This window comes from Mus musculus, chromosome 9 (assembly GCF_000001635.26).
Source record: "Mus musculus strain C57BL/6J chromosome 9, GRCm38.p6 C57BL/6J".
Classification (NCBI taxonomy): domain Eukaryota; kingdom Metazoa; phylum Chordata; class Mammalia; order Rodentia; family Muridae; genus Mus; species Mus musculus.
The window spans coordinates 113,782,058-113,809,932 of NC_000075.6; the positions used below are offsets into that span (position 1 = coordinate 113,782,058).

Consider the following 27,875-nt stretch of genomic DNA (forward strand, 5'->3'; position numbering starts at 1 on the left):
CAGTAGTGCCATGCATACCGTGGCAGTAAGAACTTTAAACCCATTCAACAAGAGGGAAATTGTGCCTGGTATTGGAAACCTAGCCAGCTTCCCACGGCCAGTGAAGTCCTGGAGCTTGGAGAAGAACCTGTACCCACCACTTTACTAACCTAGCATAATCTGAGTACATTCCAAATAATTGTCCTTATGTTCATATACGAATGTAGTCCCCTACCCCTCATCAAAGAAACTTCCCTTTGCAACAGTCAGAGACCAGTGTAGAAAACGGTAACTAATCAAATGCAGAGTTGTGGAGCCCAGTCCCAGTGGATAAATACATTTACAAAGCTACTCTTACACCTAAGCTAAGGCACAGGGAGTATTGCTGAAGAGGGCCAGAAAGATTTTAGAGAAGCAGGAAGTTTACTGTGCGTGGGAAAAGAGTTTATAACTTCAGAATGTCAATAATAGAGCCATCACATGACCCAGCAGTTCCATTCATAGCTGTACGAGCAAGACAAACACGTCTTTACAAAGACCTCTATGTGAGTGTTCCTGACTGCATTAGTTACAGCACAAAGCCATGGAAATACCTCTTGCCCACACATCTGTCAGCAAATGATTGGATATTCAAATCCATGCAGTAAATCCATGCAGTGGAATATGAAGAACCCATCATTAACAGCTCCACATTCTATGATTGCATTTGAATAAAGTGACCTGATGAGGTAACTTCTAAGTGATGTATGGTCTGCAGCAACAGGAAGTGGATTAAAGATGGCCTAGGATGGGGAGAAGTGAGGAAATGGGGAACAGCTACTGCTAATGGGTGTGTGGGTGTTCACTGAGATGATAAAAATGTAAAAATTGTAACAATAGTTGTACTACTCGGGGACTATTCTATAAACTACTGAGTTGTAATTTCATCTTCTTTTACTGTGATACTGGTGATAAATCCCAAGACCTCACACATGCAACACAGATATTCTACCACTGAGCTGTACTCCAGCTTTGAAAGACACACTTCAAAGCAATGAGGCATATGATATTGAAGTCTGTCTCAGTAATGCCCAAAGAAGATGTGCTCTGAACACCTAACTTTAATATATTACCTTACCTGGGAACTGGGACTGTACTTACATTACAGTTGCTTTTCCATCTCTGTCTTTCTTAGCCTGTAAATCTGAACCTTTCTATAGTTTCTCTGTGCTCTTGGTGTGCTTTGTTCTTTTGGACACCCATGTCTTTGTGTTTTTCTTCCATTTAATTTGTTAATCACACTCAATTATTTAAAATGTTTTAGAGCCTTCTTTCCACTTTTGGTTCTTTTTTCTTTAGATTATGTATGTAAAGATGTTTTGTTTAGAATTAACTGCCTTTCATTTTGGCAACCACAAGGCAGAGACAAGTGGAGTTTGAGTTTGAGGCCAAACTGATCTTTATAGGGAGTGGCAGGCCAGCCGTGGCTGCACACTAAGACCCTGTCTCAAAAAAAAAAATTTCTAAAATACGTGTTTGAAGCTTAATGGTGAGGGTTGGTGTCTTGAATGGGGTCTATGTGTGAACTTATGCTGTGCTTGTATTTGCTATAAAGTGTATCTTTGCTAATGTTTTGAATAGGAGACTAAATATTTTTAAATAAATACCAAGGAAATAAATCCACAGGAAATGTGGTTTCCTGTGAAGGTTGTTGAAGGAGAGCGATTGGGAAGAAGGGAGACCAAGGAGAGACTAGGAGAGCACAGCAGGAAAGGGAGGCTTGCAGCAAGGTGAAGGTTAAAGCAAGCCCTTGCCCGTCTCCCAGCCCAGCCTCGGCCTAAGCCTTTGGAGGTTCCCCTTTCTCCTGCCCTCTCGTGGCTCCTGGAGATTCTTGTATGTTCCAGTGGTCGGTCTCAGTTGCTGCTGCTGCTCAGTGCTGCTGTGTGTGCCTCCCTTCCTTGCTCTGTGTTTTATTGCCTCACTGTAGTTCCCTTTGAGCCCCTTTTCTCTTCCAAACTTTCTGTATGTTGTTTATTGAGACAGGAGATTGGTTTTGAACTCACTGATAGCTGAAACTTGCCTTCTTCAGTACCTGTTCCTGCATTCTGCCTCTCAAGTGCCAGGGTTACAGACACGCACCCACCACCAGGCTCACTCTGAGCTTTTTGTCTTACACTTTTTATTCCCATTTTCCTAATTTTTAGAAGAGTGTTGGTGTCAGGCTTTTTTCTTTTTCTTTTAGTGTTGCTGTGGGAACCCAGCTGGCTCTTCATGCAGTCTCACGTTCCTCACAGCCTTGTTATTCTGCTTTGTCCTCAAACCTAAACCCTTTGCTTCCTGTCTTTGGCCCGTCTGGACTGCTTCTGAGGAGTCAGCTTCCAGTTCCAGTTCCCGTGCACCTCACGCCCACACCTCACCTACTGCAGTGTCTGCTCAGCGCCTTGGCAGGTCCTGTGCTGTAGATGAAGTGACCTTGTCTTTCCTCTTAGATATATAAACTGTACTTGTTGGAGCTGTTGGGGTTGGAGGTGAGGGTATGCTTTAGAAATTGTTTTATAAGGAGTTCCTAAGGGGTTTTTAGCTAAAAAAATATAATTTTCTCTCCCTTCCCCTCCCCTCCCCTCCATAATATTATTATTGACTATATGGTAATTTCACACAGTGCACCTCAGTCACACTTGCTTCCCATTCCTCCCAGGTCCACCCTCCCACCCTTCTCCCCTCCCTCCAAAACCCAAAACCACAAGTCCAATTAGTGTTGCCCATGAAAGACATTTAATTATTTCTTAAATAGGTATTGGCATTTCCAACATTTTCTATAGGCTCACTTTTATAAGTAAGAAATGGCAAGATGTGGATCAAGACTTTACCAATGTTTTAGGAATACAACTATGAAAGAAATGTAAAAGTAAGCCACAGATAAAAATTTGGCAGTTAAAACCCATGGAATTATGGTTCTCTTCCTTTCCCAAATATGTATCATGAATTTGAGAATAACTCAGAATAGTAGGTTAGAAAGTTAAAGAAAAAGCAAACTAAATAAAGTAAAGCATTGATGGCAAGATTTCGTTTATCCCAAAGGAAGATCTATGTGAATGTAAATGCTCCAGGAAAGTAAGTCCCAGCATGGTTCACATTAGAAACTTAAAGCCATCACTGTTTGAAGGTGGATCATTTTGGAAGCATGGTTCTGTTGTGTTTGATGAGATTACTCCTGCTACCTCCAGAAAAGGAGCTTTGTTGTTCCCTATTCCATTTCTTTCTCTTCTGTTTCTCTCTCTGTAAACATAGCAGTTTGAGGTTAGAATTTGGCATTTACTTTTCTTGGAGAGAGTCCCAAAGATTGTCCTGGAGATTATGATATAAATATTGCAAATCTAGTTGAATATAAAAGTTAAAATTGTCTATATGTACATACCAAATAAAGACGTTAGTTAAGTTTTTTTTCTGTTTTCAGTTAAGATGTTTTTGATGACAGCGTACTTGACTCCATGTCTGTAGCTCTACATTTGTGGAGACCACAGCCACAGCTTGTGTCAACCACACACTAAGTTCCATTGTTCTTAAAATGACCACCTGTGTTCTGATCATGGATAGATTGGAGAGTATGTTACTGTCACCGTAACGATGTAGTACAATAACTGGCTTATACTGCATGCATGCTTACTACTCTGGAGATGATTGGAACTATATGTAAGGACACATCTACCTGTTGGTATTTTTTTTCCTCCCTGCTTGTATTCCTAATTTCATTCTGTATTGAATATGCATTTTATTTCTAATAAATATGTGTTTTGCTAGGCAGTGGTGGATCATGCCTTTAATCCCAGCACTTGGGAGGCAGAGGCAGAGGGATCTTGTGTCCAGTCTGGTCTACAGAGTGAGTTAGTTCCAGGATAGTCAGGACTAAACAGAGAAATCCTGTCTCAAAAAACAAACAAACAAACAAACAAACAAACACAAAAAACAAAAAAACCCAGAACAAACAGGAAAAGAAATGTGTTTTGTGGGTTTTTTGTTTTTATTTTTTTAAGCATTAGTTGAAGTGTGGAAGGAGTATAGAAAGTTAGCAGACATGGTGCTGTGGGAGGCAGGTCGTTCAAGAGAGCCTTGCTGCTGGTGTACCAGCAGCGCCCTTTCTTCAGCTCAGCTCTGCCTTTCATCTCCTTAGAGGAGTTTCACAAGCTCCTGAAAAATGTCCAAGTGGGTTTGTTACAAAGATGGAACTAGAAAAGGTTTTTGCTGGACTTGGAGAAATCAATTTGATGAAATTGCTTTGTATGAGAGTTGTCTGTTTTGTCAGCGTAACTCCATACATAGAAAGGTCTGTATTTGACTTCTCATGAGGGAAGAGAGTGGCCTTTGAGTCTTCTTTTTTTTTTTGAGTCAAAGCCCTAGATTCCTTTTTTCCCTAGATTTCCTAGATTTCAAAGCCCTAGATTTCCTTTTTTTTAAGACAAAGCCCTAGATTCCTTTTTTCCAAGAGATGTGGTAAAGGAATTGTTTCTGTTCATCTCTATCTAAAAACAATTTATTCTTTATTCCTAGATTAGAAATGGTACTTGCCAAATTTGATGAAGTTCAGAATTCTGGCGGTATGATTTTGAGCGTCTGCAAAGGTAAGAGTAATTAAGTTCTTCAGCTCTTAAACATGTCTGAGACGACTCAGTGAAGTGTTAGATACAAGTTTGTTTTCAAGCCAAGTATGCATCTCTAATTTCAAAAGCTTTGTTTTTGTAGCTTATAAACTTATAAGCTTAGCTAAGGTATAGCAGGGGACTCTTCTATCCTGGAGCTACATCTCATCCGCATCACTGGAGTCGTGAAGGTTTCATAATGAGATTGTAGTATAAAGGGATAATGTTTCTGGCCTTACTTTTTGTCTTTGTACTTGAAGATTGATAACCCTCTTGTGCTTGTTCCATGTGTGTAGTGTGTTCTTATAGTCAGAGTAATGATTTCATCTTGCTGCCTTTACTAGACACTGTGGGGGGCAGTTGGCCCTTTTCCTCAGTGTGCCAACTCTGAGAGACAGTACTGGTGAAGAAACAACGGGGATTGTGCTACAGTGGTCATCTTTGTCTGCTGAAGTAGAATGAGTTTAGGGAGGTTTGGAATTATGTCTGTGTCCATAGATAAGTTGACATTTGATTTGTGATTCCTTTCTTTTTTGTAATGTTGAAAAGTTGTGTTTGTAGTCTTATCAAATAGCATCTACCTATTCATTAGCCACATATGTGAAGAATGCAGTCTGTTCCTAAAGATGATACATTTTTTTCCTCAATTGGGAAAACAGCTTCATATTAGACAATGGGTTAGCTTGATAGAGTAAGTGATATTGGAGGAAAGTTTGTTGTATGAAGTTAAAGCCATACAATAGGGAAACATCATTTAGGCTTTTCTCTCTGTGTTCACTTGAGGTCAGGGTTGGTTATATTGCAGGGAGACAGGTGGGGTGACAATCTGGTGTTACGAAGGTCATGTGTACCTTAGTTTAAACGTAGGTCCCAAGCACACATTGACTTTGTTGGTACCAGTTCTCACTCAGACAGCTGTTTCTCACATCTCTTCTTTGAATAGAAAGTGTCTGAGAACGGCATCCTAACTGGTCTAGTCGTTATCTTGGTTGGTGTCTGTGAAACCAGAACAGCAGGAAAAGGAAGAATTGTGAAATTTTGTAACTTGGGGTTTTCATAGCATGCTTGTGTGTGCCACATTGTTTGCTTATAACTAGGACATACCTAGGTTATCTCACATATACATCATTTTATACAATAAAGGCTTGAGCATCCCTAGATTCCTGGAACCAATCCTGTTACTATGGAGGGATGACTGTACAATGTTGTGTTGGTTTTTTTAAATAAAATATCAATTGTTCAATTTTACCAATGAAGACTGAGGAGCCAGTTGCTGGGATGAAAGCCTGCTACCTCAGAGAGGCAGAGAAGGCACCCAGCTGACCTTCCTCCTCAGCTGATGTCCTACCAGGAATGCCCCTCTCTCACGACATCTCAAAAAACCTTCTTCAAACTGAATGTCCCTCCCTTCTACTTCCTGTGTGTCTCCTATGTTCTTTTTTCTTTCTTTCTTTTTTTTTTTTAAATTATTTCATGTATTTGAGTACACTTTGACTATCTTCATACACACCAGAAGAGGGTATCAAATCCCATTACAGATGTTTGTGAACTACCATGTGGTTGCTGGGAATTGAACTCAGGACCTCTGGAAGAACAGTCAGTGCTCTTAACCTCTGAGCCATCTCTCCAGCCCTACATTTTTCATTAATAAGCTAATATTCACTTCCTGTGAACTAGTTGCTTGCTCCAACTCTTGACCCATGGTTGACTTTATTTAATCCTGTTTACAATATTCAAACAGAAAGCTTTTGGATAAAAGATGTGTGTTAAGGCTGAGCCATACCACAGCTAGGAACAGGTTTTTCCAGTAGGTAACACAATCTCTGGGTTCACAGTGTGATCAAATATCCTGCAATACAAAATGTCACTTGCTTAGCTGTAATTCTTGGCAAAGGTTGATGCCAGTGAGGAGTCTGTGTCAGAACAGTGAGGCGTGGTGGCTCCTGCTAGGCCTGCGCTGTGCCGTCTGTAAGCAGGAGGGTGGGCTCTGTCCCAGGGGTCAGAGCACCTGGCTCTGATGGAGTGTGGACAGGGGTGCATTAAACAGCACTCCCTCCAGTGAGGCACGTGACAGTCATGCATCTTCTCGGACACACCGGTCCTCAGTGTCTGAAACTGGGCTGCCCTGAGCTGTTCTCTCTCGGTCGGTAGCAGCTTCCTGAGTCTCTGGCTGAGCGGGGTCGGTGTGAATTGGGTGAAATAAGAATTACCAGGTGTCTGAGTTCCCCTCACCTCTCTTCCCTTGGTTTGTGAGGGGTGGAGCAGTTGGCTTCCTAAGGCTTGCCCGGCACACTTGTCTGACATAGGCTACGAAGGATACTGAGGCTCATTACTGAGCAGCATTTTCTGATGAGCAGCAGGTGAAAGAGCCAAGGGTTTAGAAGAAGCCTGTGCGGGGCAGTTTCACATCCAGGGTTTCAGAAGTTGACTTGAATGCAGCAGAGAGGGGACGAATGCTCTCGGAAGACTTTGATGATGTATTGAAAGTTAGAAGGGGGAGGGAGAGGAGAGAGCCAGGGCAGGCATGCACGCATATGGACGAGTGCTGGTTCAAACTCAGAGCCTTGTTCATAACAGGAACGTACTCACCCTCTGAGCTGCTTCTTTAGCTCTATGCTTGGGGTTTTCCTTGTTAAGATTTATTTTTATGGATAGTGTGTTTTCCCTGCTTGTGTATGTGCTCACCACATTCGTGCGCAGCCTGCAGAGGCCAGAAAAGGTCATCAGAGCCCCTGAAACTTGAGTTGCTGTGTGGGTTGCTGGAAACACCGGGATTCCTCTGCAAGAGCAGCGAGTGCTCTAAACGGCTGAGTCAGCACTCCTGTATTTTGTATTTTAAAGAAGGACCTCAGAGTAGGGACAGGAGAATCAGGAGTTCATCATCTTGAGCTATCAAAAACTTCATCTCAAAAATAAACAAAAAACAACTTTATTAATGTGAATCATTTTTAAATTCACTGATAAATTCTAGGCGGACTTACACTTGTTAAGAAAACTTGTTAACTGGACCTGGGGACTGGAGAGAAGGTTTAGCAGTGGCTTAGCAATTAAAGATTACTTGCTGCTTTTCCGGAGGACCTGAATTCAATGCTCATCACCCATATCAGGTGTCTTACAAACTGCCTGTAACTCAAGTTCTAGGCTCTAGAATCTAGACTGGATCTGACACCCTCTTCAGGACTCCTTGGACACTGTACTTGTAAATTGTCACCTAGGAACACATGCACACACATAATATAAAAAAATAAATTTAAATGAGTAAATAAATGAATGAATCTCAGTGTGTCTGTCTGTCTCTCCCTCTCCCCCTCCTCCTTCCTTTTGCCCCCTCCCCACCCCCTGTCACTGACGTAGTCTAGGCCAGGCCAGAGACCAGCAAATTCTGTGCTGCCGACTCCCAGTACAGAGCGTCGTCATTGCTGCTGCTTATCTCTTTTGGTCTCCACTTTGGAAGTCTGTGATCTGGATGACATTATTATTTGGATTTCAGGGTTATATTGTCCAGAAACAATCCTGTTTGTGTTCTGCTTCATGTGTTCGTGTTCTCCCCACAACCCCTTGTACCTCCCTGCCCCCATCCCCTATCCCTTATAGCTACTCCCATGGCCCTAGCTGGCCTCTAGCTCTTTGTAGAAGGCCTTGACTTATACCTCTCATGGTTTAAAACTATAGACATGTGCCCAGTTCTGGCTCTGTTCTCTCCTAACCTGCCTCTTCCTCAGTTCCAGTCGTTTCAGTCAGTTGTCCACAAGTTGCAGCGTGACTTGATTTTTTTCTTCTCATTAATCAGTCGTTTCTAACTCTGATACATGGACTGTGTCCTGCTTGCTTGCTTTTTCCACCTTCACTATCAATACTTTAGGTCTCTCTCTCTCTCTCTCTATATATATATGTATATATATAATTTATTTATTTGTTGGTGACACTTGGAGAAGTCCACTCCCATGCTTTCAGGTGTGTCTTTCTTCCCAAGCAACTTTTTTTTGTCTAGTAACACTTCTGTTTTAAAATCTACATTTAATACTTCTATAAAGATTTCAACTCTGCTTCATTTTATATATACCCCAACAGATGAATTACACTGCCACCTCAGCTCCTTGTGGGGCTGAGGGAGCAGGGGCTCAAGGTCAGGGCTTGTCTGAGAAATGTAAACTGGGGACTAGGGCTCGGGCTCAGTGAGAATGTCCCCTGTATCCAGAGCTGTCAGTCCAGTCCCCAGGAGTGCTAAAGCAGTTGGTAGCTGAGCAATGGAAATATTTTTATAGGCCACATTCGCTAGGAAGACCAGACATTTGTAGAAAATGTAATTTAGTGATGAAAGTTAATTCAGCTTTTATTTCTGTACATTTTTTTGTCCCACAGAGTTTTCCACTCTTTGCTGATTTTTTTTTAATCACATATTCAAACTAAAGGAGTAAAATTACTGAGATCAGAAATATTTTAGGACAAAGTGCTCACTGTGAAGATGTGGGGAAGGGGGTCGTTTGCATGGTGGATGATGCTACCTCTTCTTTCTTACGTGGTGTCCCTGCCTATGGGATGTCATCTTGTTCCACGTGGTAGTCTGTGACCAGAAACTAAAGCAATTAGAGCAAACAATGTCGTCGTCTGAGACTGCAATAATAGAACAGCAAGTCTTACAGTATAGTGATTTAGAGTGTTTGTGATGAAAAATATAAGCAATAAACCCAGGGGATTGATGTAAAGAGTCACCATCTTGGGTGGTCATCTTGAGTGAGAAGAAAATAGAATACTGAAACTATAAGTAATTCAGTGATGTTAAGTCAGTTTCTCTCAAGAAGTATCATATTTTAGTTGAAACTTGATAGCTTAGAATAACCAGTCAAAGAATAGTTGTCAGGTAGAAAAAAATAATGACTATGAAAGCCCAGAGGTGAGAAGGACTTGATTGATTGTAGAACAAAGAGAGACCTGGGCTTCCTGGAGCCCACTCAGGAGAGACCATGTTTGTGGTATGTTGAACCTGTGAGAGAATTGTGCAGCCAGTGTCTGATAGGACAGGAGAGCCTTTGATAGGCTCCTAGAGGTAGAGAGGTCGGAGCCCATGCAGCGTTTTGGTCTAGAAAGGGACATGTACATGGGGTGGCATGGAGTAACACTGTGTTTTTGGCTTGACTGTTCAGAGAAAGCCTGTTTTTGTTGCTCTTTGTGTGGGTCCTGGTGTATGGTTGTACATTTTTCTTTTGTTTCACCTTTGGTTTCTTCCATAATTGCCATTGCAGTGCAGTGCTCTTGACTGAAGCTCTGATTAAATTCTTTGACTTTTAAAAGAACTAGTTGAGCAGAGTCAAGAACACTAAATAATATCATCTGATTTGAACATATGTCATTTGGTTTAGAAAATAGTGAGATATGCACATTTGTTTTTTTCTGGGGATTTTAAGAAGCTGGACTTTAATTTTCATGTTACAAAAAAGCAAATTGGCAGAGTCCATAAGTACACAAGAATTAACTTCACTGTTAGAAGGGAAATGGAATGAAAAATAAGCGTATTGTGTCTGGAAGGAGCCAACACCAGCCGGAGGAAAAGACTAAATTGTGGTGCTCTGTGCTTGTGGCAGGACCTGGTGTTGTCATGGAGCTTTCTAGACAATCTCCTAGTACCCTAACAGAGATGTAAACACTAACCTTGCTGTTGGCTGCAACTGTTTCTTTTTCCTTCATTGTGAAAACACTGTTTTGTCTGATGTGCTTGTAGGACCAAGTACAGTTTCCCTTATAATCACAGTAGAGTCATTTCCAGGTTCTCTGAGTCAGTTACCAGGAAGAGAATTATTTATCTCAGAGGCTGACAGTAAAGGAAAGCATAGGACTTAGACTTTAAAATTACTGTAGCATTCAGTTTATGTGAGTCTGCAGCATAACTCCCAATCTAGTTTTGTATATTTTCATAGCATGCTCTTTGGTAGTGAGCAGAGAAGCACTTTTTCTAGGTTGATTTAAGAACATGTCTCTCTGTGGCCATGAGCCCCAAGGCCTTCTCAGAGCTTGGTAATCCTGTGATGTCTCTGCAGCCTGGATAGAGGGTGCTTAGCTCCCCTGCAGCTGCGCACTGGCAAGTTCTGTCTTCACCAGAAGCAAGCTTTGTTCCGTGTGGCCCTACTGTCTGTGCACAGAGCTGCCTTTGATGGGCTGGCTTTGACGTGATTTGTTTACGGCAGCCAGAACGCTTCCTGCATAATGAGAGCAGTTAATCATGGAAACTGGGCTATTCCTGTTTGTGCACTTGTAGCGTGCTTCTGTTGTAAATATTAAAAGGTAATGACCAAAGGATGAAAACCTTTTTTAAAAGGTGCAAACCAGCTAATCCATCAGATCATGTGATTGCTACTGATTACATGGATATCTTTAGGGAAGCAGAAAATGATTGCTGAACACATGCCTTGTGTTTTGATGATTGCATTAAAAGTCCCCGAGTGGGATGACATTTATTGGCTCCCAGAGCTTTTCTTAGATTAAATTCCAGGCATCCGTTACAAGGAGAAATATCACAACGTGTACCTAACAGCATATGTGCAGCTAAAGAATAATTTTGATCAAGCCCTGCTAGGGTCCGCTACAAAAACGAGGGTTTTCAGCAAGACCCCAGACTTTTATTTTGAAGTGGAGTAGCAGCTGTTGGCTATTGCGGTGCAGAGCTGCAGCGCGGCCTGGGTCACACAGTGCTCCCGGTGCCTGTAGGCTGCAGGCCGAGCCCAGTGGCGCAGGCACTAAGCTACACTTATTTTGCTGTGATATTTGACCTTTTGGTTTGAGAGAGCTCCCTGGACCATCTGAATGGCTATGGGAGATGGTGAGTATGATTCCTTTTTCTTGTTGTGCTATGTTATACACTTGGTTTTAAGGTGATGATTGTTTGCTATGTAAGAGATGTATTTCCCCTCAGAATGAAGGACATTTACGTGCTTGTGTGTATTTTTGCTGTATATGGGGTTTTTTTTTTGGGGTGTCTTTCACTTGATGTGTCAGTGTGGGGTCTGGCAAACATAAGGTGGGATTTACCTTGCAACCCAAGCACGGCTTTTTCAGTCTTTGGTATTGGGTCACCAAAGGGTAGTGGAAGGGTCAGGGAATGTGTACAGGAGCTGTGGAGGAGAATGTGGCCTTTGGAGCAATGGCAGATTTAGGCAGGGAGGTTTGATTAGCTAGCTTGACATCTTTCCTGTTGTATTTGACAGAATTTCAATTCCGTGGTAATAAAATACTTAGAGAAGCAAAATGGCTTGCCATGGATACTATACTAATTAGTATGCTTGTGGTTTGTCAGTGTCTCTAGTAAACATCCTTTAAGAAATTTATATAGGACATAATTTGATCACACATTGCTTTTGTTGGTGTTTTGGGAAGGACAATCTTAAAGACACCTATTTCAATAGTATTTTATACTTCTCAGAGGCACTTTCATATACTTTATATACATTGTCTCATCAGGCACAAATGACCAGTGAACTACACAGATATTTGGTGTTTCCATTTCACAGATTAGGAAACTAAGACCTGCTGAAAGGTGTGTTCCAGGTCCAGGCACAGAGCAAACTGGGCTGAAGCAAGAGCCGCAAATGTGTATCTGCTATTGTCCTTCTTAACACTGTTTGAGCTTTTTATTAAGATGCTTTGAGATATGTTTCATAATAACATCATTATCAGAGATGTGTACAGGGGGACTGTAAGGTTCTACCGTGTTTTTTCTCTTTTCTGTTTCTCTTTTTTTTCTGGTGTGTATCTGTGTGTCTAGGTTCTTAATGATTCCTTGCTTGGATTTTTAGGTTTTAAGTCTTAATGTCAGCCTTCCTATGATTAGATTATGACCTCTGTCCTCCAAGAGTTGGTTCTCTTGGCAATATTAGGAATAGGTTGCAAACTTACCAAGTTGCTGTTATTGATAGTCATTTAAAGTATTTTATGTACATTGAAATAGAAATGTGATAATACATTTTGTATTACACATTGTTATGAGTGATTTTGAGAATTTATGTAATTTTTATATGGTCTTATGTAAATAATTTAGATATACTTTATTAAAGTAAAAACATTAAATTAATTTCTCACATACTTAAGAGCATTTCCAAGTTTCTTAGGAAGATTAAACAACAAAAATGTTTAATTTTTAGGCAACTGAATGTTGCATTTGCTTTGAACCATGTCTAGATTTTATTTTATTTTTTTCTACCTATTTTTGGCTGTCCATATATGTTTATTTGGTTTTTATTTTCTAAATAATACATACATTCAGACAGGTTAGGAATATATTGATTTTGTTTTTCATTCAAAGTAATGACCTCTTGTAAAGTTTCCAACTAATTTTCTTTCTTAAAATAGTAACATTTTTGTTGGGTTAAAATATGCCTTTTTAAAAAAACCTTAAAAGTCTGAATAATAAAGAAAGGCAGTAGGCTGTCAGAATGAATAGTTTTAACATTTGGTATGATTACTGAGTGTGATGAGTTTCTCACATACAATTTGAATGTGTGAACACCATGCACAATTTCATTGCTCTATTCCTATTTGCACATTTAAAAATTTTAACTATGAATATAGTGTGTAAATATCTTTTAAAAATTGAAATGATCATATTACAAAAAACTCTGTAAACTTGTTCATACTTTATGCAGTGAGATCTCCTGCCTTTTATATGCTTTAACATAAATATGCTTTCATATATAAACCTTCAAACAAATTCTGTGTTGATTGTTGTTTATTTGTGTTAGGCGTGGGGACTGGGGAATGGAGCCCAGGGCCTCACTTCCTCTGTGCAGTATTTTACTGCTGAGGCACATCCCTTGAAAGCAGTCATTCTGAATATACTTTTGACATTTGCTATGTCTGCTCAGCACATGAAGTGTGTTACTATCATGCTGTCATGTGTTATTCTACCTCTTCTGTGTAAACTGTTGCATGGTCTTCCACTGTATACATGCAGTATAACTATTTCACCTTCAGTGAAAGTTTACATCCTTTGCCATGTATAATTTTTCCTAAGTTGGTCTGGGACAGACACTTTTACCCAGGCTGTTTATGTGAGTACAGAGACGTGCATTTTCCCCCCAAATACTCTGTAAGTAGCATTTTAGAACTTAAAAGTCTGCCTTTAAATTGTGTTAGCTGTAACAATATTCCAGAAATACGTTATTATATACATTCCAACAGTAGTACCTACTAGCCAATATTCTTTTCAGTTCATTGCTTGCTATTATTACTTGTTTAAACAATTTTCCAATCATATCAGTGAAAAGTATTTCAGACATTATCAAACATAGCTGCTTTCTGGCAACCCTTCTCATCTTCATATGACTCGTGTGTGTATGTGTGTGTGTGTTTGTGTTCTCTTAGCTGCCTTTTGGTTTGCTTTATTTATTTGGTCTGCTTACTTACACAGGTGTATGTGAAAGCCAGAGGTTAGTGCCTTTCTTCATTACTCTTGTGTATTTTCTAAGACAGTATTTCTCAGTCAACTTGGACTTCACTGTTTAGCTGGGCTGATTGGCCAGGAAGCCGGTGGGATCTATCCATTGCAGCCATCCAGAGATAGCAATGAAGCTTTAGATATGGTTTGCTGTGTGCCATGCTCAGCTGTTTTGTGGGTGCTGAGTGCTTAGTGTTTGTACAATAAACACTTACTTTACCCACTGAGCCATCTCCCTAGTCTCACCTTGTGGCATCTTTGACCAAATCATTTGACTTTTTATTTGTTTATAGTTGATTTTTAGATATTCCAGTGATGTCATTGGTGGTTTTATTTTAAGGTCAATTCAGATTTATGAGGTCCTGGAATGACTTACTGCTTGGTGAATTCTTGAGGGTAGATTTTGGATGTTTTTAACTTAAGTTGTCTCATTCTTAATTCCAAAGCATAAAACCAAACATTTTGAGTAATTATGTAATATTATGCTCTAGGCAGTCAAATCAGAGAGGGTTAATTAAAAACCTGTAGGATTATTATGTGGTACTGACGCCTGCATTTGGCCGCAGAAGCATGAGAAAGGAATTTGGCCTTTTGTTGTTCCTGCAGAATGGCTGGAAAGAAATAAGGTTTTGTTACAAATGGACTTTTCCTAAATTTTTTATATTTCAATATAGTCTATTAAAAAATTAATATTTTAAGAATATACACAACTGGACCAGGCATGGTGGCAAACTTTAACCCCAGCACTCAGGAGGGAAATGCTTTGTGATCTCAAGGCCAGCTTGGTCTATACAGTGAGTTCTAAACCACCCAGGGCAATGTAGTGAGATCCTTAGGGATCAACCTTCCATGAGATCCTTTGGCTTCTAGGATCACATGTAACTCATCTGAAATTTAGTTTAAGAGGAATAGAATACTGATGCTGAAAAGATCCTTCTTCCTTGCTCTTGAACATTTTTTTTTTTTTTATGACACACTAGGATTGTATGATGTAAATCACAGGAGAGAAACCTGCCTTTTACTTGATGGTGTAAGGCCAGTATTTTCTACTAAAATCAATGATAGGATAAAAAAAATAAATGTATGGAGAGAAAGTAAATTACAAGGATCAAAAGAGTGGATGGTCCTGAGAATCAGGAAAGCCAGTGCTGTGCAGAATAGTCCAAGAAGAGATGCCGTGTCAGGGAGTATTCAAAGGGCCACTTGACACAATCACACCTCTTTCTACTCTGTTGATTGACTTTCTATCCATGCCCTAAAACAACAGTATTAGCATCACTGTAAGGCAGAAGACAGGGGCCACTAAGATTGAAAGTAGCAAGTGGCTAAAAATAAAAAGCACCCTTAAAGTAGTCACTGCTGGCCTTAGCCAGCCAGCCAGCCAGCCATCGTGTGGCACAGCTCTGTGCAACACATCACAGACTTCCTAAGGCAGTCCCGTCTTACCTGTCGGATGCCAGTAGCAACACGTTTTCAAAGCTGACATTGGTAATGAACTTTACTCTTTAAAGGTTTATATATCTTCTTTGTACTTGTAGAATGATATGGTTTGATCCTCTTAACAACTACTGGCTTGAAAATTTGTGACAGATTTCTGACTTTTATGAACCTTGTTTACTATTTACTTTGGTATATTTCATGACATGTTACTTTATTAATGCCAGGTACGGTTCAAATTGTGATTATCTCTTGCTTGAATTATTGAAGGTCTTAAATCTTTAAAGAAAACCTTCCTCCTATTATTCAAAGGGAAAAAAAGCTAGCATAGACTTTAAATATATCTTAAACTGTTCAGTTATATCTTTGTTTGTTTGTTTGTTTTTCGAGACAGGGTTTCTCTGTGTAGCCCTGGCTGTCCTGGAACTCACTTTGTAGACCAGGCTGGCCTCGAACTCAGAAATCCACCTGCCTCTGGCTCCTGAGTGCTGGGATTAAAGGCATATGCTATGACGGTTGGGCAAATTAAAGGCTTTGTTGTTGTTGTCTTGTTTTGTTTATTTTACTAGATTTTATTTCTAAAGGTTTTTGATTTTAGCTCAGGGAAGCAGTCTGTTGTTGTTATATTTGTGTATATGTATGTATGTTGTACTTGTGTGTGAGTGCATACATAGATGACATGACCAGAGGTTACTACTCACTGTTGAGTGTCTTTCTCCGTTGCTCTCCACCTTATTTTTCTCTCACCGAACCTAGAACCCCCATTTTGGGTAGGCTGACCTGTGAGCTACAGAGAGAATTCTTCCTACCTGGGATTACAGAGACTGCCACTGTGCCCAATTGTGTAGGTGGATCCTGGAGATTTATACTCAGGCTCTCAGGCTCTTACAGAAAATAGTTTCCCACTGTGTGTTTCTTCCCAGCTCCTCCTGGTTTTTTTTTTTTTGTTGTTGTTGTTTGTTTGTTTTTTAAATTATGTTTCTCCCCTTTGTTTGCTTTTGCCTCTCCTTACAGAGCGGTTACTAGTTACAAGTTGGCCTTGCTGGGTTCTTCCACTGTGCCTTTAGTGTGCTTTCTTTCAACTTTCTCTTTACCCTGCATCCTAAGAAACTTTGGCAAATAAAAGTTTGAATGGTTCCAAAACCTTTCATTCTCCTTCCTTTTTTCTTGAGAGGAGGTGGGTGGGACTGAGACTGACTGTGTCTGTGTCTGTCTGTATCTGTGTCTAAGTGTCTGTGTACCCTACAATTTTTGTGAAACCTTATGTGTATACTGCATGTACGCATGGGCCTTCTGAGTTGAGGGTTTTAATAGTGAAACCTTCCATGGGTTTTCAGTGGCTGCTAGAATTTATTTCTGGCCTAGGCACTGTTATTTCTCTGTAATTTTGCAAGGTAAATAATTTTTATGCTGCAGCATAAAAATTCTTGGGATTCTGATTTGTAGCTGGACACAATAAAGTAATCCCAACACATGGAGGTGGGGGCAGGATGCTCTCCACAAATGCAAGTCCAGCCTGGACTACACAGCAAGACTGTGTCTAAGGGTTGGAAAAATCCAAGTTGCAGCTTTGATCGTTCTTCCCCAGTACTTATCCATGACTGTTACAGGCATCTTGTAGGAATGTGCTGACTGTCTTTACGGGCTTACCTCATATAATCTGCCCTTAGTTTACATGTTTGCTTTTACACTGTGCTTACAGTATTGGGTTCTAGTGTATGGATTTTGAAAATAAAGTGATTTAAGTTATAATTTTTAATAATTTCAGTGTTCAGATCTCAGTTACTTTATAAATATCTTCTTTTCAGCTTGTTTACTGTAGGATTCAAGTTAGATTCCCCACTGTTTTTGGCTGCTACATCTCTTATCAGCAAGAGAGTTGATCTCCCTTTGTGGCATTTATTTAGCACCTCTCCGGCGAGCTTTTTCTGTACTACAACTTGGTGATTCATTGCATTAGTGCTTTGCTTGATTGTTTTATTTTGTTTTTGTTCATGTTGTATTTGGCCTTTAGGAAACTCTTGTAGTTGAAGATGACCTTGAAGTCCTGATCCCCCTGCCTTCCTCTCCTAAATGCCTCGATCACAGGCCTGTACCATCACACCTGTATCTGTATCTATTGTATTTTCTGAAAATTGAAAACACTTTGAATGGCCTGATCAAAACTGAGTCTGATTTGAGCGTTTTGTCTTGTGGATGCAGGCTCTTCAGTGGTGCTGCTACGTGCGACTGCGGTGGTTTGAATGAAAGTCTCCACATGCTCTTTCATTTGAATGCTTGGTCCTCAGGTGGTAGAACTGTTGGGAAAGATTAAGAGGTGTGTCGTCAGATTTGGATTTCTGTCAGAGGACGAATAATATCTGGGTGTCTTTGTGTGTCTAGTTATCAACCATATCCTTTCTTTATGTAGCTTCCTTTGTGTTTCTGCTTTCAATATCCTTTGATTCAAATTCTTTGTAGGGTATCATGACACTGGTTTTAAAGGAGGCCAAGAATACAATGCGAGAGACCATAAAGAGGCTGCTCCAGTGCTGTAGACAGTGCTGTAGACAGTGCTGTAGACAGTGCTGTAGACAGTGCTGTAGACAGTGCTGTAGACAGTGCTGTAGACAGTGCTGTAGACAGTGCTGTAGACAGTGCTGTAGACAGGCGCTGTACAGATCCTGCTTAGATTAGAAGTAGCAGCAGAAGTGATGAGGAGCGGGTGGGTGTGCTTCCTACACTGCCGGGAGTTATAGAGGGCAAGAACTGTTGCTGGATGGTCAGTGTGGACATGGGAGAATTTCGTAGGGTGTGATTCCACATTTTGAACTTGAGTAGCAGAAATAGTGATGTCATTTATCACACTGGGAAGACTTAGAGATAGTGTTAGTGTAATCATCTGTGTGAAACTAGAGGTGCCTTTGACTTCTCAATAGGGGATGATTTCCTCAGGGGCAGGTCAAAGGTAGTTGGATATATAGATTTGGAACTCAGAGATAATCTAGGCCAGAGGCGGACACTGGAAATTCAGAAGCATTTTGAGGATACTTAACGTGAAGAATGGATGAAACACTTTGGAAGAGCTGTGAAGTGGAGAGAAGACTTTTAGACACACAGTGATTGGGTTAAACAGGAGTTACCAACGCAGAGACTTACAGGAGGAACCTATGGGGACAGAGGAGAGACAAAAGAGCATCCTGTGAGTTTCCTCATGATCAGTAGAATTATATGGACACGAGTAGTATAGTTATATGTTGTAGCAGTCTACTAACCCTCTTGATAATTCACCATTAGGTAAGGACCATGCTCATTGGACCTCACTGGCTATACAAGAGTATAACAGCCCTGAAATCCAAAGTCCTGTTGCTTGTTGTTTTAATTAGAATAAGGAAGGATATAGCATCAAGTGAAAGAGGAACTTTGGTTTAAGAAACTAGTTAATATGGAGTAGAGTGTGTTTCTGGTATGTAAATCCCTGATCGTGAGAGTTCATATTGAACTAGTTTTACTGAAAAAAACCCACACAAAATTAATACTGTGAGACCTATGTACGTGTTTTTTTTTTCCTTGTTCTTTTTGCCTTGTGAAATGTAACATTTTTTTGTGTGTGTTTTATGTATTAGATGTAGTTACTATGGAGTACGTGTATTGTACTAAACATAAAGAAAAAAGTTTAAAAGTCATTTGAAATTGTGGTCTGCCTTCAGTTAAAGAAAAAACAGCATAGTGTGTGTATATATGAGTTTGATTAAAGTTTTTAAAAAAAGATGTATAAATTCTTACTGGAAATCCTGGGAAAACTGTGTCAATTGCATACACCGGTGACTCCAGGATGTGGGACATGGAGGCAGTAAGATTATAAATTTGAGGCCAGTCTAGTGTACATGGTGAGACCCAGATTAAAAAAAAAGATTATGAAACCTTGAGGTACCTTTTACTCATTTCATATGTTATGTAACAAGCCTTTCAGGTGTAAGGCAGTAGAGCCCTGTAACCACGCATAGCTGTAACCACGCATAGTCTTAATTTTTGTCAATGTGTGCACATTTACACAGAGTAGAATAAAAAGGACAGAGAACAAATAGACTCATGTTTGTTTCATTATGTTTTGCCATAAACTGAGTTTAGGTTAGTTTAGATTTTGCCACCAAATGAAATTAAAAGACAAACATGGTCACCCTAGGCAGCAGCTGAGATGTCTGGAAGGCTTAGGCCAAGGACTCTGAGTCTTGATAATTCCATATCGAATGCCTAAAGCCACAAGAACAGAATTTCAGGAGATAAGATACTGTATCCAACAACTTAGTGTGGTGTAAGCAGAGTCAGTGTTCCAGCAAGTTCTTCCAAACAAGTTGTCATGAATGACGAAACCACATTGCTATGCTGCTAGCCCAGATGTTTACCTTTAAAAGTCTCTGACGCTGAAAAAACTAAGGAAAATATAGCAAGTGGCATAGGAGGGGTGTGTGTGTGTGTGTGTGTGTGTGTGTGTGTGTGTGCGCGCGCATGTACATGTGCTTTGCCTGAGTGTGTACATCTGCATCCAGTACATGCAGTAACCGCAGAGGCCGGAAGAGGGTGTTAGATCCCCTGGAACTGGAGTTACTACAGATGGTTGCAAGGAGCCTTGGGGTGTTGGGAATGGAATCCTGGTCCCCTGGAAGTACAGCCAATGCTCTTAACTGCTGGGTCATCGTCTCTCCAGCCCCATCACAGGATATGTTTTGCCAATAAAACATAAAAACAGAGAAGTAACAAACAGCCTATTGACAGATATTTAATGCTTATGGAGCAACCCTGTTTTACTTACTATCTAATAACAATTAGAAAAATATCTGTATCTGTGTACTGAAAATATTCATTAGTAAAACCGAGCATTTGTATTAAGGATTCTAAAACATCCAAGAGTGAAGAAACTTGTCTTCAAGCACCGGTTTGTGTTAAACAGAGGTAGCTAAGCTTAGATCCAAATTTTGTGATGTTTTCTTTTAAGGTTGTTTATATTTGTGAAGTACTCACCCTTCCCGTTGCTGTCAGTTTTATAGAGCTACCAGAACTAAATGCCCGTTTTTCATATAGACTGTCTTCTTTACATGTCTATTAAAAATCTAAACTTGAAGGTAGATTTCAATTCATGCATAATATTTTTGCCTTTGTACCCAATTCAGAGCAAAACTTTAAAGCCAGTTTTATGTATCACATGTTTAACCCTACCTGGCCTGTGTGGTAATGATCTCATCAGTGAGGTCAGACCTGCTCTCTGATGTAAATGTGAATGTTACAGAACCCACTCGGAACCTGTGGTGAGGGCACACGCCCTAACCCTAGCACTTAGATAGAGAGTGAGTTCTAGGATCACCAGGCACACAGAGAAACTGAACAAGAAAAGCCCAGACAAAGCCTGCTTTTCAGAGCTTTCTTAGCTCTGGGCCTGGGAGTGGGCTTACAGCCCAGCAGAACAGTGCTCCCCTGCAGAGGAAGCTTGGGCTCCTTCTGTCAGTGATCTGGTTCTTCTCCTCTGCCGTCTTCCTTCCTTCCTTCCTTCCTTTCCTATATTTTCCTTTTGTCTGACTTCCTCCACTCCTCCTGTAGTCCACCTTTTCCTTGACTTCTTCTCCCTCTTCTGTTTACATCTTTCTCTTTCTGCCTGAACCAAATCAGAAAAACAATTCAGTTTATTGTTTGGCTAAGTCTTGTTCAGGCCACACAGCCTAATTCCTACTAAACTATTCACTTTTCTTGCCCTTTGGTTCAACTGTGTGTGTGTGTGTGTGTGTGTGTGTGTGTGAGAGAGAGAGAGAGAGAGAGAGAGAGAGAGAGAGAGAGAGAGAGAGAGATTAATTTTTTTGTTACACCTAGGAATTTAAGAAGGTTTTTTTTTTTTTTTACCTTTAAAATTATTTTATTATGCAGCATAGTGACCGTAGCAGAGTCATGCACACAAGACAGATTTCCTTATACCTACCTTCTAGATGTGGGAAATGTTCATGCTTTGCCACAGTTTGTATCAGATTTTTTTTTGAGAAATAAAACTTTATTGCTATTTCTAGTCTGGTCATCCTTCGTCCTCTCTCACTTAAGTAATAAAACACAAATTAGTGTTTCTTATTTATGAATGCATCTAAATATAATTGTATAAAGAGCTTCTTCTAACTAGAGAATTGACATTAAAAAAATTAATTCAAAACTTTGAAAACTTGTGGAACCAGATCCCAGACTGCAGAGCTCTTTCAATCCCTTCACTTCACAGTCCTTGCCCCGTGATGTCTCCCTTCATCTCCCCACCTGTCTGTTTCTGTCCCCTCTTCCTCCTCCATCTTTGTTGATGTGTCCCATTTCCATCTCTTTACCTTTAATCTTTGTCATGCAGACAGCACTGCATCTGCTCAACTTGTGTGTCCCACACTCTAGTCCTGTTTAATGTCAGCTTTCTGCTTCAGCCTCTTTGTGACACACTGGTTTAAGAATGAAGCTGCTGGCAGAGTCAGGGTTTCCAGTTTGCTTTCTGTGGTCACACATTCTTTCCTATTCTGTGAGTACTGGAAGGCCTACTTCGCATATACCAGACAGTGTCTTCTGAATTGTCTTACTAATTATCCCTTGAGCTCTGTTAAGTCTCCTGTTAGCCCTGTTTCCTGAATTTAAGTTTTGGCTACTATATTTTTATCTGTAGAAGTTCTACTTAGTTGGAATATCTTTTTAAATAATTTTCTGCCCCTCACAGTTCTTTTCGCGTTTTCCTTGTAGGCAAACATATATCTCTGTCTCCTATAGAAATGGAGCATTTTAAGTCTACCTGTTCCTATTATTTGTTTATACTTGTTCTTGCTGTGATGTCTTGTTTCTTCCTCTATTTCGATCTCTTCTCCGTCTCCTTTCCTTCATTCTGTTGATGTCTCCATCTTGTCTCCTTTTCCATCATACAGATAGATAGCTACTTGGTCCTGCACAGATGTTAGTTCTTATCATCATGGATACCTTTGCCTGCTCCTAGGAACTTTGTGTTTGCTCTTAGAACAGCCCACAGAAGCATTCGATTTGATTCACTTTTCTGGGTTTTTTTTTTTTTGTTTGTTTGTTTGTTTTTTGTTTTTTTGTTTTTTTTTTGTTTTTTTCTGTCCCTTTCCCTCTCCTCTCTTCCTTACCCTTCCCTACCTTTATTCATTTTAGATGGTGTAGGGGTGTGTGAGCACATGCTAATGAGCCCACATGGGGGTGGGAGCAGAAAACAACCTTGGACTTCAGTCCTTTGCTTCCACTTTGCCTGCTGCATAGGCCAGACCAGCTCCCATAGGAACATTGGGCTGATAGATGTATATGCTACTTCACCCAGTTTTATGTGGGTACTAGGGATTAGAATTCAGGTCCTGCCGGGCGTGGTGGCGCACGCCTTTGATCCCAGCACTTGGGAGGCAGAGGCAGGCGGATTTCTGAGTTCGAGGCCAGTCTGGTTTACAGAGTGAGTTCCAGGACAGCCAGGACTACACAGAGAAACCCTGTCTCGAACCCCCCCCCCCCCAAAAAAAAATCCAGGTCCTACACTTGTATAGATAGCACGCACTTGACTCAGGCCCCTGTCCCCCAGGTGATTGGTTCTCTTTTGAAAAAAAGTTTGGAAAAAAAAATAGACAATAAGAGAAACATTGACTTGTGGTTCCCCTTAGCCCATGAGTTCTCGCTTGGTGTGCTGAGCTCTGCCTGTGTGTCACATGGGTTTGACCTTCTTTTACCATATGATAGAGTAGAAGCTTTGGCGTGCTCGGTCTAGTCTGTGCTTTCTTGTTGTCAATCATTGTTTGCTGTTAAGATTTTTAAAAACCAGAAATCTTACCCAGTGAGTGCAGTTGTTTGCCTCTGGAATATTTCTTCAGATAACTTAGTAATACTTTTAGTAGAGACTGAAAGTCTTAGTTCTGTGTAATATGCTCATCCAGACATTGATGCACATGTTGACCAATGGGCAAAACTGCAATGGTCCTGCCTTCATTGGTCATGTGTTCTAGTAGGAGGGGCAGGTAAACAGCAATGACACATGCCAGAAAAAGGGGGAAGTGGGGAGCATGGAACAATTAGAGTATCTATTAGGCTGTTGGGAGTTTACAGTTTACCCAGAGAAAACTTTATGAAGATGACAGATAAAGACATGGCAGTTTGACAGAGATGTAGACTCATTCTAGGCAGGAGGTGCATGGACAGACCCAGAGCACTCGGAACCTGTACACTGATTATAAAACAGGGTTAATTTGAGGTCTTGTGAAACCCAGGTAAAAGCTGATTTTTCTCTTTTTCCTTGTTTTTGAAGGCTTTCCTTTTGTTTGTTTTTGGTTTTGTTTGTTTGTTTCTGGTACTGGGAATCAGACATAGGGCCTTGAACTTGCCACATAGCTGTTCTCCTACTGAGCTGATTCCTAACCCTCAGCTTTTATTTTGTATATTTGAAGCTCTGTTTCCAGGTTTGTAAATATTCAGAGTTTTTATTCCCCCCCCCCCTGTTGAATTGCCCCCATTATCACCTTTATCTAGGATTGCTACTTTGAGTTGAATGTTACCTACTCCCTCTCTGCCTTGTCCTCCTGTGGTCTATCCCCCCTCCTGCCTTGTCCTCCTGTGGTCTGCCTTCTCAGTCTGTTAATTTGAGGTCTTGTGAAACCCAGGTAAAAGCTGATTTATATCTTATCACATATCTCAGTTAACAAAATCTATCCAGGCAGCCTTTGCTTATACAGTTTAGTTCATTTAAATTTAAGGAAAATACCGGCAGATTTAGAAACTATTTTATAATTATATATTAAATAACACTACAATAGAATAATTTGATGTAGTTTTTTCAGATTTTTTACTTTAGTTACATGTACATGTGCATGTCTGTATGAAGGTGTGTGTGTGCACACGAGTGCGACTGCCAGTGAGGGCACCAAGAGTGATCTGGATTCTCAGGAGCTATACTTAGAGTTAGTTGTGAGTTGCCTAATGTTGGGACTGGGAACTGAACTTGGGTCCTGTGCAAAAGCAGTAAGCACTTACAGGGTCATCTGTCCAGCCCTTTATGTAGTTTTTATTTTGCTTTTAAGATTTATTTTTATTTTACGTGTATGGGTGTTTTTCCTACATATGTGTCTGGGCATCACATGTGCTCAGTACCTGAAGATGCCAGAAGAGGGCGTCAGATCCTCCTGAACTGGAGTTATAGGCAGCTGTAAGCCTTAATGTCAGTGCTGGGAACTGAACCCTGGTCCTCTGGAAGATCATTCTGTGCTCTTAACTGCTAAGCTATATTTCTAGTCTCTTGTTTGTTTTTTATTTTTGGTTTTTCGAGACAGGGTTTCCCTGTGTAGCCCTGGATGTCCTGGAACTCACTCTGTAGACCAGGTTGGCCTCGAACTCAGAAATCTGCCTGTCTCTGCCTCCCAAGTTCGGGGATTAAAGGCGTGCACCACCACTGCCCATATTTCTAGTCTCTTTATTGATATAAACACAAGAAAAAAGTTGAGTTACACCCTCTCCAAAAAAAGAAATTATTTTTTAATTTATTTTTATTTGTAATTCATTTTTTACACTCCATATTCCATTCCCTGACCCTCCCCACCCTCCAACTGCTCTACATCCCACACCTCCTCCCCACCCCACTCCATCTCCACATGGATGCCCCCACCCCCACCCCACCTGACCTCTAAACTCCCTGGGTCCTCCAGTCTCTTGAGGGTTAGGTGCTTCATCTCTGAATGAACACAGACCTGGAAGTCCTCTACTGTATGTGCCTTAGGGGCCCCATATCAGCTGGTCTAGTGTTTGAAAGATCTCAGGGGTCCAGATTAACCAAGACCGCTGGTTCTCCTACAGAATTGCCCTTCTTCTCAGCTTCTTTCAGCCTTCCCCAACTCAACAACTGGGGTCAGCTGCTTCTGTCCATTGGTTGGGTGCAAATAACTGCATCTGACTCTTTCAGCTGCTTGTTGGGTCCCTTGGAGGGCAGTCATGATAGATCCCTTTTTGTGAGCACTCCATAGCCTCAGTAATAGTGTCAGGCCCTGGGACCTCCCCTTGAGCAGGATCCCACTTTGGACTTGTTGCTGGACTTTCTTCTACCCAGGCTTCATTGCCATCCCTGTAATTCTTTCAGACAGAAACAATTATAGGCTAGAGGTGTGACTGGGATGGCAACCCCATAAATGTCCTGTCTTCCTGCTGGAGGTGGGCTCCACACATTCCCTCTCCCCACTGTCAGGCACCTCATCAAAGGTCCCTCCCTAGGCAGTCTCTCACCTCCCAGGTCTCTGGTGCATTTTGGAGGGTCCTCCCAATCTCTACCTTCTGAGGTTGCCTGTTTCCATTCTTTCTGCTGGCCTTCAGGGGCCTTGTCCTTTTCCCTCATTCAATATCAGATCAGGTTCCCCCCCCCTCTCCGCCACTGTCCCACTGCCCCGCCACCCTGTCCACATTCCCTCCTAAGTCCCTCCCTCTATCCCTCCCCACTTGTGATTGCTTTCTTCTCTCTCCCAAGTGGGACTGAGGTATCCTCACTTGGGCACTTCAGCTTGTTGAGCCTTTTGAATTCTGTGGACTGTATCTGGTGTATTCTGTATGGGTTCTTTCTCTCTCTCTCTCTCTCTCTCTCTCTCTCTCTCTCTCTTTCTTTCTTTCTTTCTTTGCTAATATCCATTTATTAGTGAGTGCATACCATGCATGTCCTTTTGGGTCTGAGTTACCTCACTCAGGATGATATTTTCTAGTTCCACCCATTTGCCTGTAAAAGTCAGTTTGACCTCATTCTTAATAGTTGAGTAGTATTCCATTGTGTAAATGAACCACATTTTCTGTATCCATTCTTCTCTTGTGGGACATCTAGGTTGTTTCCAGCTTCTGGCTATCACAAATATGGCCACTATGAACATAGTGGAACAGGGGCCCCTGTGGCATGGTGGGGCATCTTTTGAGTATATTCCCAGGAGTAGTATAGCTGGGTCTTCAGGAAGATCTATTTCCAATTTTCTGAGGAACCTTCAGATTGATTTCCAGAGTGGTTGTACCAGTTTGCAATCCCACCAGCAGTGGAGGAGTATTCCTCTTTCTCTATATCCTCTCCAACATGTGTTGTCACATGAAGTTTTGATCTTAGCCATTCTGACTGGTGTAAGGTGGAATCTCAGGGTCATTGATTTGTATTTCTCTGATCACTAAGGACTTTGAACATTACTTTAGGTGTTTCTCAGCCATTCGAGATTCCTCAGTTGTGAATTCTCAATTTAGTTTTATACCCCATTTTTCCAGCTGATAAACAACTTCAACAAAGTGGCTGGATATAATAAAATTAACTAAAATAAATTAGTAGCTTTCCTTTATACAAAGGATAAACAGACTGAGAAATTAGCAAGACAATTCCCTTCACAATAGCCACAAATTGTATAAAATATCTTGGGGTAACTCTAACCAAACAAGTGAAAGACCAGTATGACAATAACGTCAAGTCTCTCAAGAAAGAAATCAAAGATCTCAGAAATTGGAGAGATCTCCCATGCTCTTAGATTGGCAGAATTAACATAGTAAAAATGGCCATCCTACCAAAGGCAATCTACAGATTCAATGCAATCCCCAGCAAAATCCTAACACAATTCTTTAGAAACATGGAAAGACCAATTCTCAAATTCATCTGGAAAGACAGAAAACCCAGAATAGTGAAAACAGTTCTTAACCATGCCTGACCTCAGGCTTTACTACAGAGCAATAGTGATAAAACTGCATGGTACTGATACAGAGACAGGCATGTTGATAAAACTGCATGGTACTGATACAGAGACAGACATGTTGATCAATGGAATAGACTTGAAGACCCAGAAATAAAGCCACACACTTAACCATCACTTGATCTTTGAGAAAGATGCCAAAAACATACAATGGAAAAAGGAAAGCATCTTCAATAAATGGTGCTGGTCTAACTGGCTGTCTGTATGTAGAAGAATGAAACTAGACCCATATTTGTCACCTTGCACAAAGCTCAAGTCCAAGTGGATCAGGGACCTCAACATAAAACCAGATGCACTGAATCTAATAGAAGAGAAAGTGGGAAAGAGCCTTGAACTCATAGGCACAGGGGGAAATTTCCTAAACAGAACTCCAGTAGCTCATGCTCTAAGATCAAGAATTGATAAATGGGACCTCAAGAAACCGGAAAGCTTCTGTAAGGCAAAGGGCATAGTTGATAAGACAAATCGGCAACCTACTGACTGGGAAAAAAGTCTTCACTAACCCACCTCTGACAGAGGCTAATAACCAAAATATATAAAGAACTCAAAAGTTAATCACCAAGAAATTATTTTTAAAAATTAACTTTTTCTAAGTGGGCAGTGAGATAGATTTGTTCAGTGACTATTTGTGCCTAATTGATCTCATGTTAATGGGCAGTGGAATGAAAAAAAAATTCCATGTTGAGATCTACTGCT

General features: G+C 40.7%; 1 protein-coding gene across 26 annotated transcripts in view; it reads left to right on the top strand.

Annotated features, from left to right (window-relative positions):
• Window positions 1-27,875, top strand: part of Clasp2 (CLIP associating protein 2) — a 179,621-nt gene that overhangs the window by 41,981 nt on the left and 109,765 nt on the right. For 23 of the 26 annotated variants that reach the window (XR_379881.4, XM_006512384.4, XM_006512385.4 and 20 more), the window contains one exon: window positions 4,507-4,577. Coding sequence is in view for 25 of the 26 variants with exons in the window: in XM_006512384.4 (XP_006512447.1) it covers window positions 4,507-4,577 (71 nt within the window). In the remaining variant the exon portion in view is untranslated. Of the gene's footprint in view, window positions 1-2,200; window positions 2,407-4,506; window positions 4,578-10,531; window positions 11,410-27,875 lie in introns of those variants that run through there. The other 3 variants (XM_030244706.1, XM_006512396.2, NM_001286603.1) reach the window with 3 other exon arrangements.